General features: G+C 36.7%; 1 protein-coding gene across 1 annotated transcript in view; it reads right to left on the bottom strand.

The window, feature by feature from the left end:
• Window positions 1-13,373, bottom strand: part of CDC42BPB (CDC42 binding protein kinase beta) — a 90,225-nt gene that overhangs the window by 36,558 nt on the left and 40,294 nt on the right. Inside the window, exons 4-8 of the mRNA XM_057365746.1 lie at window positions 11,176-11,271; window positions 6,741-6,889; window positions 4,672-4,765; window positions 3,150-3,350; window positions 882-1,130 (exon numbers count right to left, since the gene is read on the bottom strand). Coding sequence (XP_057221729.1) covers window positions 882-1,130; window positions 3,150-3,350; window positions 4,672-4,765; window positions 6,741-6,889; window positions 11,176-11,271 — 789 coding nt within the window. The remainder of the gene's footprint in view (window positions 1-881; window positions 1,131-3,149; window positions 3,351-4,671; window positions 4,766-6,740; window positions 6,890-11,175; window positions 11,272-13,373) is intronic.

Here is a 13,373-nt window from a genome sequence, read left to right as displayed (position 1 = left end):
AGTTGACTATTYGCAGTTATGCTCCACTGCCTCTGGACAAGCTTTATTTCAGATTAGGTCGCCTAACATAATGACTTGAATTTCAGAGCCTCTTGAACTGGCACTTGAAAGGGCAGCATTTCAACAAGTTCAAAGCACAATGCAGCCAGTAAAGAGAAACCTGAAATTTCAAGTTCCTAATTAAAAGTGACCTGGCACYAAAATACATGCTGTTAGTCTTAGTGTTCTAGTTATTGTCAGACATGTAATCAAAAAACGTGCCAAAAACTCTTMATTTCTTGGAAAACAAGCTGGCGAACAAATTACCACAAAAGCTCTCTACTCCTCCTGTTCGTTTTGTAAACTATAAAACAAGAAATGGAGGAGTCGAATACCAATCTTTCCTACTCCAAGAATCAACATCATGGCTCTTAAGTGAGTGGAGAAGTATCAGAATGAGTCGTCTCACTCGGACACCTGTGCTTGCCAGCTGCATGGAGAACACATGTGTCTTTCTGAAGACAGATTTTCTTTGTTCACCTTTGAAAAGGAGTAAATCCAAATACTAGCTGCCTGTAAAAGTAAATTGAAAGGGCAACTAAGGGGCTTTTCCCTCTGCCTAAATATGTTTCAACTTTGACCATGTAACAGTAATATGTTTTGGCAAGTCCTACCACTTGAAAAAGCAAGTCATCATTTTTCATAACCTAAAATACCAAAGAAATTAAAAACCTGAATTTTTTGCATTCAAAGTGACTTTATTTTAATCTCTTAATTTATTTTGAAATAAATTCTCCACCTTTTATTTTGAAATAAATTCTCCACCCTTCACTACCACCTTACAGTGCAGCAAGGTTGCATACTTCCTTCAGTAACATATGAAAACATATATAAAAACTCACTGGATTTCTCAGCACGTCATCATCTACATCAAAGTTCGAGGTGTCAGAAGGACTGCTAACTTCTGGAATATAAGGTGCTTCTAGGTTTCGGATGTTATCCCAATTAAGTCCTTCAAAAAATGCATGAGATTTAAAATCCTCTATTCCATTCTGTCCCAGTCTACGCTCCCTGCTGCAGATCAGTCGCTGAATAAGATCTTTTGCTTCTTCAGATACATCTGTAACATGGGATGGAAACTGAAATCGTTCCTACAAAACAAAAGAAATAGAGAAATTTTTAGAGAGGGAATAAATTCCAAAACTCTCAACTGTAGTTTTAAAAAATACATACTAAATTACACCAATAAAATTGGAAATGAATAGACAAATACTGCTCTAGTTACAGTGAGGAATGACAGAGCACAATTCAATACATTCAGTGACAGACTTTTTGTCTTAAATTGGATTTYGAGGACAAGAAATCATTTTTCAATTTCTTTAATACAGATCTGCTTGATCTGTGATTACAGTAACTCTGCAAGGAAAAGTAAACTTTTTTATAAGACATACCAGAATTTACAGACTACAATACAATAAAGGCAGACTCTCACTGGTATTCTTAGTCAGAGGTCCACTGATCCTYCTGGAGATGCACTCCTTGAAATTAAATTAATTCCAGCTCTTAAAACCCCATGATGGTAGTCAATTCTTTACCAAATGTTGTCATATTTAAGAATATATTTTTTTGATTTATAGGTTAAACACCTGGTTTTCTTACCAAAATATAATCTACATTAAAAAATATTATCATAAACAAACGTAAGATCTAAAAACTGTAATTACCACTAACAACTGAAATTACTCTCRATTAAAAAAACTGTGAAAACTTTATTTGTAGTTTAGATTGTTACTACTACTATATAATTCAAAAAAGGCTTTTTGGGGATTTTTGCTTGGTTGGGGAGAKGGGCTTGCTCGTTCTTTGTTTACTTTCCAATAAAAGACAACAGCATATTTTTATGTATGATAGACTCATAGGATGGCTTGGYTTGGAAGGAACCAGAAAGATCATCCTAGTTTCAATCCCCCTTTTTTGGTCAGGGATGCAACCCACTAGATCAGCTGCTGATGTGTGTGTATACACATATCTAAATATATAAAAATATATAAAAATATATAAAAATACATATAAATATATATATATCTATACATATATATATATCTATACATGTATTAAAATACAACTTTTCAAGTTAAAAAATGAGATTTTTAAGGACCAAGTGATCATAAATTAAATTAGAACTTTAAAACTTCCAATGAAAAGCATACAATCACATTGATTAGGTGTCCAGGTGAGATTAAAATATTAAGTTTGCAGGACAGCAGCTTCAAATTTCCTCCCATAGAGCTCAAGAGCCAGGTAGCCAGTTTATCTGGTTACAGTAGCAATCAGTTAATTCATTGAAGGAATTAAAGCAAGGGAGAGATTAATACACATCACAGCAAGGGTGTCAGCTCTAGCAAGGATTTCCTGTTTCATCTACCTGCTTCACTGTGAGAGCCCAGCACTGTAAACCCCAGTGAACTGCACTGACCTTGGGGAAAAGAAAATGCAATAAAACACCCTGTGCAACACCTTCTGGCTACCTAGGGTGAGCATGCACATAAATATGTCCTTCKAATACAGCTCTTGAAAGGACACCATGGGCTGGTTTATTTTACTCCCTAATGTTCAAAATGCACAACTTCCAGCACTTCCCTACCACTCTGACCCTGGACAAACCCCCTGACCGCATGTTCTCCATGCAGCTCAAGTTCATGTTTTTCTACCAACTGCCATTCCARGAAACTCCTCCCAAACTCAAATTCTTCATGCAGCTCATGTCTACACTGGTTGACTTGCTTGTTGCCTTTTTGGTACTGTTATCAGCTTGACAGAAAATGTGCACAGATGTGTAAATAATGCATGAACTTATCTCTYCTGCACAGTCCATAGGAAACTTTGATTTGGCCTAACCAAATCAAATCAATTTTTATTCTGATTTTGTGATGATTGCTTAGATTTTCCAACAATAACATCAGCATTTAGAGAAAAATCTCAATTTGTCAAAGAATTACATTTCCGCAATTCAGAGAAGCAAGCATTCCTAAAACCTGAACCAACAAACCTACATGACATGGATCTAAAACCCTGTGAAAAAGCAAAGAATATCATCACATCAATATCTTTAAGTGTAAGTTTTTCTATAAACATTACAAACTCAGAACACAAGAGAATACAGCTCTTACTTCATGATTCATAATCTTCCCRTAGGTTTCCACTAGCGACTCCGCATAGAAGGGTGTTTCACCATACAGCATTTCATACATGCAGACACCCAGTGACCACCAGTCACACTCAGGCCCGTATTTCCCCATTCCATCTTCCATTGCTTGCAGTATCTCAGGAGAGATGTAGTCAGGAGTACCCACTGCTACTGATGACTGTACCTTAAAAATAAGGCAAACATAATTCTTGTAAGTTCTCTGTTTCTCTCAGCAACTTTTTTACTCAAACACTAATATTTCTGACAAACAGAGACTCCAGGACATGATTCTGGAGAAGGAAGAGATTTATTAATTCACTGCAACATAAAAAAGAAAACACTAAGAAAATAACAAAGACTGTGAAGATTAAGTTCCATTCTATGAAAGCATAAAATCAGTTGACATATTTTGTTCTGAACACAGTAGAAACCCCAAATAATCACAGCTATTGTGAAATGTATTTTGCCTTCGTGTCATTTGTATGTATTTTAAAATTGCAATTGGCTGCCAGAAGTTGCAATGAAAAATGAGTAAGTAGGGAGATCAAATCCTACTCCTGAATTTTACAGTTTCATTTGAAGATCACARAACAAGTTTCCTGGGTAAGTTTTATTATGGCAGAAATCAGTCAGATGTTTACTGCCTAATGTGCAACTGGATGCACTACAGAAGTAGGGCGGGGAAATTTCCCTGTGCACGAGTAGTAGRGAAGCCCTGACCATCAGGGCAGCTGTAATCTCTAGGAATATGTTCTCAATTCTAATGGCTCCTTCATTTTGCATTTTAATATGGCAGGCATTTTATGATTACAGAACATCACCAMGATGTGAGTTTGTGCCAAAACCAGTGAACGAAGCTGCATGCCATACTTTGGCATGACTGGCACCCCTGGAAGTGCCCTAAACGAGGCAAAACAAACAAAACCTGTCACAAGTAATTTAGCTTTTTGAGGTACAGCCAATCTGCTGCACAAGATGGCCAATTACCATCATGTTGCTGCTTCATTTGTCAAAAGCATACTGCTTATTAATTGTAGAATCAAAACAATCATTTAGGTTGGAAAAGACCTTTAAGATCATTATGTCCAGCTGTTAACTSAGCACTGCCAAGTCCACCTAAATCATGTTCCTTAAATGCCACATCTACACATCCTTTCAACACCTGCAGGGGTGGTGACTCCCTATTTGCATGTGCCTAACTGGTGTAGCTGGTCAGTGACCCTTCCCCCTTGGACTCAAACAGTAATTAGAAGAAAAAGTGAAAAATATAGATAGCAAAGGATAACTTTAAAGGTTAGCAGCCTCCAAAACAAGGAGACGAGAAYATAAAAAATGCATTTACGTATGCTGAGTTACACTGCACCCTCAGTTTTTAGCTTGTCAGAAAGCTGACTATCTTATCACATCCCTGATGCACACTGATGATGTCTAATTTACATAAAACCAGCAGCTCACTTATAAGGTCCCACTACCAGCAACCCAAATAAATTTTGCTTCATACATACTGTGCCATCTTCACTCATTTTCAGACAGGACCCAAAGTCTGCCAGTCGTATGTGGCCATTCATGTCCAAAAGAACATTATCAGGCTTTATGTCCCTGTTAAAATAGAAAGAAGTGAAAAGATTTAAACACACAWTATTAGCTCTGCTTGTAAAGATTAATCTTGCATCAAAATAACACCAAATTTTACCCAYTGAGCAAAATCTTTTWAAGGTACTATTTAAGACACTCTTCTCCTGACCAACCATAAACCCAGCAGTTTTGCTGCATCATAAAATCTGTATTTCTTTTCAAATGTGAAGTGTCTAATGCTACTATATGTGTTGAAAAACTTTAAAACTGTACAACACCTTCAGCCTGATCTTTGAGGTGGAGACTAGAATTACTAGGAGTAAAGAAAAATAAGGTGCTCTTATCTTATACACCTTGCTACAGATGTGGAAGCTGACAATGTCTGATTTTTAAGGTGCCAAATTCCAGTTYCACACTTGAGAAAACTTGTGAGGAAAACCTGTGATAGGTTTAATAAAGTGTCCTCATATGTGTAAAAATCCTGCCAACCTGATACATTTTTCCAACACAAACCTGAATTAACCTTTTTAACCAAGGGCTAATGCTCTGAAATTAATTTCTGAAATGTCACTAATACTACTGCTCATTAGCAGTATTAACACAAAATAATAAATGATAATCTATRCCTGTCAACATAAATGTAAATGCATATTTACTTGTGATAATACACAAAAATATGTGTTGAGAAAATTGAACTATGCTTGCCCAATAAATTAATTAGTAATTCTGCATTGTTTAACTTATTCCATACATTTCAATTCCAGATATYGGAACATTTCCTTTACAATCCCACAACCACAAGTCAAGCTCAGTAGTTGCAGGGGACTAAGAAAACTAATATACAACTGTATACTAATTTGTTTGTTTTTTTTAAAGAACATTGCTCTCAGTGCCATTTGCAGCATGAGCCAATCTCTGCTTGGCATGCAGCTCTCACTTGCCTCAGGGACCAGTACTGCTRTTCTGAAAGGCTTAATGCCTCCTCTCTGAGCTCCACTGTCTCCTATCTGCAGCTAACAGGTCGTWTAAGCCCTTAAAGGGTCCTTGAAACCCTCTCCAGAGCAATCATGCTTCCTCCTAATCCACTGCAGTTGCCAAGCAGTAATGTCTTGAGCACTGGCACAYATCCTACCCAAAGCATGTGTTTTGGCCACAGAACCACATATTCCTATTGCCACAACAGACCTTCATTCAGCCCCATGAAAAGATGTAGCTGCTCAGTAAGTCAGGCCACCTTCCTTGGAAATTGGTGCAATGGTGCCTCTGATGAACTTCTCTGAGGCTGTAACATTTTTAAAACCCCAAGTATCATCCACATTTACTCACAGGAGTGAGTTTAAATATATAGAGTTTAAATATATTTTCTTTTAAATTTTTAAAACAGCAATCAAAGTGCAAGCAAAGAATTCAAAGCATTGCAGTTGAGAAGTCCCTATGCTTTTTAAACTTTAATTGTACAGCTACTACCAACCACAACCTAAGTTTACTTGATGGTAGCCACTGATTCAGAATATACATCTTGTGTGAAAAAACAATTAGACCAGCACATGCCCACTGATTACAAAACGTGTTTGAGAATGACCTCAGGTAAGTAGATGCATTGATGTTATCATGGGCTTACTGTGCATAAATTTTGCAGAATGTCTAAACATCCGTAGAAAGTTCAAACCATTTCAGACTGCTTCAAACTTCTWGGCTGGCTTGTACAAAGGCAGATAAATATTTATTAAGTGAATTGAGAATAAGTCAAGAGCCCTGATTAAAAATAGAAGAGTCAGTAAAAGGTTRGTCAGATAAATGTCACTGCTTCTGATATCAATCTATCAAAACTTGATATTTAAAATATAATAGCTTATACAGTTATTACACCATGTATAGTAAGCATGTACCACAGTAGTTTGCCTGTGGCTACTGTGCTCATTGTATACACAGCAGTATCTTTGGAATTGACTTCATATAATTGTACTTRTATTTTTTGCCAGATGAGAAGGCATTTTACCTGTGCACATAATGCAGCTCATGTATGGAATGTATAGCAAGCACCATTTCACCAATGTAGAATCTAGCCATATCTTCAGGAAGCTTGTCTTCAAACTTACTGAGAAGTGTCAGCAAGTCACCACCAACATAGTAGTCCATCACTAGATACTGAAAATGGAGAAACAGAGCATCAAGTACTGAGAGACAGCTAGCGAGAAAAAAAAAATTAAGTTCATCAGTTAACCCCTGGAAAAAAACCCTTCACTATTTTTTTCCTATGGGTGTGAAAAGYAGTCAGAATTAGTGGTCTGCTGTTTTCCTTTTATTTACTTACTTAGAATAAAGAGTTATCATATTCCTTTAATAGCCACAGTAAGAATGACACATCAGCAATTAGTTCCTACAATTAAAAAAAACCCAAACAAAATATGGGAGCAACAAAGAGGTAAATCAGGTCAGTTTATGTCTGGCTTAACCAGTATCACAAAGAAAATGACMTAATATCACCAAAACTAATGCAGATTATCAACTCTTAAACTGAAAATTTCCAGGGGATGACGAAAGAAAAAGTACAGTTAAAATCAATATTTGATGCAGCTTAGCCTAAAATATATATTTCATTACTACTTTTAGTTTTGGTACCATTTCAATACTACTCRTTTCTAATGTGGTACTTATCACATCAACATCTTCAAATACTCATCTTGGCACATTCCACATCAGGGATGCATAACACAGCTGGCAGGAGCTGAATGACACTATACACTACTCTACTATACATGGGTACCCATGACAAGCCAAAAGCACTTCAAGCCAGAGGCACTAAAGTGAGAAACTTGAAAGCCAAAGATAATGTTCCTTTGAATATATTTCAGTGAAAAAGTAAACAGCCTCCTAGGCCAATCAGTCATCACCATATCCATGAAAAGGACCAATACTGAGAGGGYGACATGAAAGAAAAGGACTCAGGAATGCTATTTGTTTCTCGTATCACAAAACAAAGATTATGTTTCAGGTATTTCATTACATTATCCACCTAAATACATAATTTCAAGTGTTACGACTTCATCTAGTACTACCAGTCTTAAGCCATTTTGCCCCATGTTTCTCAAGAYGATTTGATATGTGGGTTTTAGGACYAACTTTGCTTATTCTGGRGTTAAGCTTTCAAAGCAGTCATCTTATTTCTCTCTTCAAAGTAAAGCAACCTAGAATCCACTCTCCCTGCCACAGACTCTTTTTCCACAAGGGAAGCAAATTAAAGATAACAGCAAAGAACACAAAATACAATATAACAATTTCTTCACTATCTTTTGGATTAAAAGAGTGACTCCAAAAGCCATGGGTTTTGATATTTTTCTCTATCTTATTCAAATCACAGTTTAATCTGATAGGCAAATTGCATCACTTATGTTGAAACCAATCTGTGGGTATTGCTCCAAGGAACTTTAAACATGTACTGAACAATGTACACACGCCAACAATTATGTCTGAAAACAAAATGCTACAGACTGAAACCATCAATCTTCTAAGAGCGATATAATTTTGAAATAGTTTCTCTCGAATTCAAAGCAAAGAGACCTCATAGAGCCTTCAGTGGGAAGCAAAATATCTTGCCTGACAGAGACAAGGTAATGCACTTCTGTCAGATCCCAAAGCATTCATAACTCAACAGGAATTCAGGTGACGGAGGCACTTRGATCACAGAAAGATGGTGAGACCTCTTTTATGAGGAAGTAGAACTTTATTAATCTTTCAATTCAAAATGATCTGCTCGCCAGGAGGTGCTTCTCCCTTCTTATGGGGTTAAAACAAAGGCTATTCTGATGCTGAAATCTAGAGGTGTTGCATTTCTTCCAGGGAACTCACTACATCAAACAAGGTGAGAGTAGTAGGAAATCAAAGGAAAAAAGGATATCAAAATACTCTCTGAGTACTCAGAAGCCTTTTAGAGYCTGCCAGCAGTTGAATAAACATATACCCTTCTTCATGAATGAGACTGGGAAAGAAAATTAAGGGATTTGGATCTGGAAGACATGGCAAACTTCAAGTCCCATACAAGTTTCCAACATTCATGGACTATACTTACACTGTATCTGTTTGAGCTGAATCACCCAAGGCTTACTTAACCCATCTTAACTTAGACTGTCTCTTAGGGAAGTGTTTTAAGAACCAGAAAAAAGTTATGCTAGAATTTCCATGCAATGTCATTTAAGAATCGGCTGTTTAGAAAATAGCAATGTATGGTGTATTTGCTTGAAAGGTTTTAAAACTGTAAGAGCAGAACCAGAAAATGAACTCCAGAATTAGAAATTTCACAGAATTTTGCATTTCTTGCTTAAATGTAAGTTCTGCATTATCAAATGCTCTGCTAATATTAAATAGCGAGAATAAAACCCTAAATACTTGCAGACTCYAAAGGCAGCTACTACTTTTCTATCACAGTATCTTACCATCTCTTTGTCTTGTTCTGAACCTTTTATCATACAGCCAGAGGAGGCAGAGCACTAGGTGGGRGAAGGCATTAGGCTTTCCCTCTGCTCAGGGTTGTTTCACGTGGTTTTRCATTTAAGAATCACTAGATGTTATGCACAAAAATCACTGGGAGGAAATACTGGAATCTAGAGCTTTCTCTTGCAGAGGACCAGGTTGGAAAACCAAGCTCCACTGTCTGTTCTTGTTTTATTCTCAGCTTTATATTCCATTTTAAAAGGATCATGGTTGAATAGCACAGTTAAAAAGTAAACCAAATCTGACTGGGCTCTGTAGCAAGGCAGCACTCTCCAGGATGAGGAAAAATGTGGCTGTAAACTTTTTCAAGCTCCAAAGAAAACTGAATAGAGATCTCTTAGCCCCTGGACAAGTACTGACACAGAAGAGAACCACCTGYTCAGGTTTTTGGATGAATTGGTTTCCCGATGTGTTCCACCTTTTCTTCATGCATCATTTACAACGGTGACTGAGATGCAGATCCACTCCATCTGTGAGCACCAGACATTTACAGGAGCTGGTTTCTGAGTAACAGACCAAATTGGAAGGCACTATCTCAGCACATGAGGAAGCAGACYTCAGGCAAGCTGGGAATCTTCTGGCTTTGGCTGCCGGGCAGAACTGTTGACTTTCTTAGATACTGGATCTTAAATTAGATGCTAGATGTCTACATTCTGCCGTCAAATGAAACTTCAATATCTAAATGCCTTTGGGAATTTTGAGAAAAGATCCCCCTCTATGCTGTCTTTACTGTTACTTATCTCTCACAGCTAACAACTTTTCCTTAGACAGCTCCATTCTTACAAGCTACTTGGAAATACAATATAGGATGGTTTTCATGCAAGTATGAAGGTGGGTTCTGTGGGAATTTGAAATTATAAGCTGATTTGAAATGAGGCAGTGCGAGAGATAACTGAACTTGTGAGAGACTAAAAATCTGGACCTATCACAARGCATTCAATAGAAATAGCCTGTAAATGAGAGCCTAAGATGTGACTACTTATTTTCTCACAATGTGCTTTTTATTCTAAAAATAATTCAAACATGACAAAGTAATGCGTTTTGTCTCAGTATCTGTGGAAATGTTTGAGTATTTTCTAACTCTTGCTTAGTTCCTGAACTCTTTGGCAGCCTTTTATAAATACATTTTTCCTTATTTATATTCATTACTTGCTAAAGTGGTACTGAAGTGCTACAAAGGTGASAACTTTCACACTACAATTATGTCAGATGTTACAGAAATAGCAAGTTTGCCAACCCAGCCTGATGTAGCCACAGGGAAGCTGTAGGGTTCAGTWTATAGCAGAATTCTGGGGATTTACTGACTTTGCTCCTAACCAGGACTCTCTTGCACTCTGTGACTAAAGTAAACASGGCTTGTATGTCACAGTTCCAGTAATCATCTAGGAGTACCGATTTTCTCCATGAATGTTTGCTGAAGTCTCTCAAACTATTGATATGACCAATCTGCTGATTTAAAAACCTATTTTATAAATATTCTTAAGAAGTCGGCTCTTTTTCCCCCTAAGCATTTTAAAACACCAAACTTTTAAATTACTTTCACCAGTTTAAAACAAAATCGTGCTTCAAAAGACATTCTGAAAGTTTAAAATAAAATAAAAATATTTTTTCCTTTTTCAAAGTTAACACCTCTCAAATTACTTAATTGCAACCTTATCCAAAATACTAAATGTGAACATGGTATTTTTTTATGCAAGAGGAGATTAGTTAATTCAAGATGCTTAACTAAACCTCTATATATTACAGTCCCACAAAATTTTCTCACTCTCCTGGAGTTACAGTCAGTCTTTTTGAATTCTTTTTTCAAGGACAAAACAAGAATATCGAAACACTGCTGTGTGGCATGAGGTGGATGGATTTAATATACTAATATTCTTAAAATATACCAAAAATAAAGTTCTTTCCCAACCCAAAACTTTTAWTTAGTGATTAATCAAACATACCAAATAGTTCTCATCTTGAAAGGCATAGTGCAATGTAGTAATCCACTGACAATCTCCATTCACCAAGACATTTCTCTCCTCTCGGAAGCAAGCTGTCTAAAGGAAGACAGGGGGAAAAGCCATTGTCAATATCAACAAGYAGTTTTCACAGGATGAATATATATGGATGTTTTATGGGATTATTTCAAATTACTGAATAGAGGTCTCTATTCACTGGAATTCAGTCTGCACAAGTGACATGCCAGGGAATCTCTGCAGGTTTTAGTCAGGCATTCAGTCACTCTAATCCTGACTGCGACTTTAAAAAACAAAACAAAACAAACCCAAACCAAACAAAGAAACCCCACCACAATTCCCCTCTCCAAAATTCCGAAAATTTTCACACCAACACCCAATACGCCCCAACACCAAAAAGCCCACAAACCAATTCAAGATAAAGCTAAAACTTCGTTTTAGAAAACATTTTTAAAAGTCAGAAAATTATAACTTGYCACTACTATCTGTAGCAGAAATAAAATGGCTTTAGGAAAGTAAGTCTGATTCTTCTGATAAAGATCTTTATGAAAACAGKCCCATGTATACTTTTATTACATTACAGGTCCAGTTCCAGACACTGGTAACACACTATAGAAATAAGCAGATTTTACTATTACTGTCTTATCTTTGTCCAGTATAACACATTTTCATTTTCAATATTCTTTCCTCTACTTCAAACAGCACACTGCAACAGTTCAGAGAAGCAAGCTCTGTCGAACAGGTTTTCTCAGCATCTTTACATAAAACCAACTTTCATAAACTTCAAGCGAGTCCTCCTCAATAAAAATATATTAATGTTTTTATTGGATCAGAACTATCAACAAACAGACCTTGGGATTCTTCTACTACTCTCAATCCAGACAGGTATTATCAGGATATTTGGCAGCTGCAGATTAAAGTGTTTGGGTTCTACACAAGAACTGACTTTTTTTTTTTTTTGTCACTGCCACTTCTTCAGATGTCTTAGAAAATGTACTKATGGAAATATGCCTGGAAAGCACAGGCCTTACCATACACTGCACCTTAAAAATGTATCTCTAACTACTTTTCCCCCAAAGGAAGCAAAATTGAATCTACATTTTTACACAAGAAGACCCTGCTGTGGTCACATTGTAAATTAGCAATCACTGGTGCAAAGAAAAGTAAATTGTAATTAAATGCCAACTGAGTGGTTTAACGGTTTATGAATGCAAGGCCAAAGCAGTGCTCTGCAAAAAAGGCTGGCAGCTACAGCAGCTCCAAGTAATCCTATCCTCTTCCYGCAGCACCAGAGCACAGCACTTCTCAGATCTCCTGGCACCACGATGTGAGGAGGCTGCCAACACAGAAAACTAGTTTGTTTATTTTCTAAGACATCAGTCCCTTGATCCAGTTCACTGTGCAACCTCAAATAGCGAGGGAATGTTATAAACACTGAAAACCAAGTAATGCTGCTCAACACTCTGCATCATCATGAATTCAGAGGATAAAACTCTCCTTCTCTGCTTACACTAGCTTAAAAGGCCTTGAGACGTGACTTGAAAAAGCATGACAGGCTACCTAATCAGCCAGTCAGGACTTATTTGGAGCTGTCAACAGTAATACGCTAATGACTATGTATTTTGCTGTCAGAACAACGAATACAAATGGTCCTYATCAACATAAATGACATGCCTATTTTTGCTTCCAACCCATTTATGGCTGTCAGGTGATATTCAATAAMCTCTCCTTTACTTTATTGGCTTCCAACCATATGGATTTTTTTCTTGCATCTGGTACATGAATAAACAGTATTTTGCTAGCTTCTTGCTATGTTTTAGGTCACACACAACAATTATAAACCAGTGCAATGRCATGCTTCTTAGACCACTCATAATAAAAATGATAATATTTTTATATAATAATAGATGAGGTGGATTAATAAAACACCTGAAGTCTGCCTTTTCAGCGTAAGGCTCTATTGAAGAGGCTACTATATTCTTGCAGGATTTATTTAAAAACTAACAGGTTTTACCACATTTGGGAAATTTTAACATCCAGATATTGCATGAAGTTGATATGCAGATTATAACACTGTTCATCCTGAAAAGCCAAATCAAGAAAGCAAACTGAACAGGAAAAGACAAAGTGGTTTCACAGAGAAGACAGTTCCTTTATTGTTCTTTGTAGATGGGGAAAATCAG

Source organism: Malurus melanocephalus, unplaced genomic scaffold (genome assembly GCF_030028575.1).
Source record: "Malurus melanocephalus ecotype Western Australia unplaced genomic scaffold, MMel_1.1 scaffold_57, whole genome shotgun sequence".
Taxonomy (NCBI): Eukaryota; Metazoa; Chordata; class Aves; order Passeriformes; family Maluridae; genus Malurus; species Malurus melanocephalus.
This window is presented reverse-complemented; position numbering and strand designations above follow the sequence as displayed.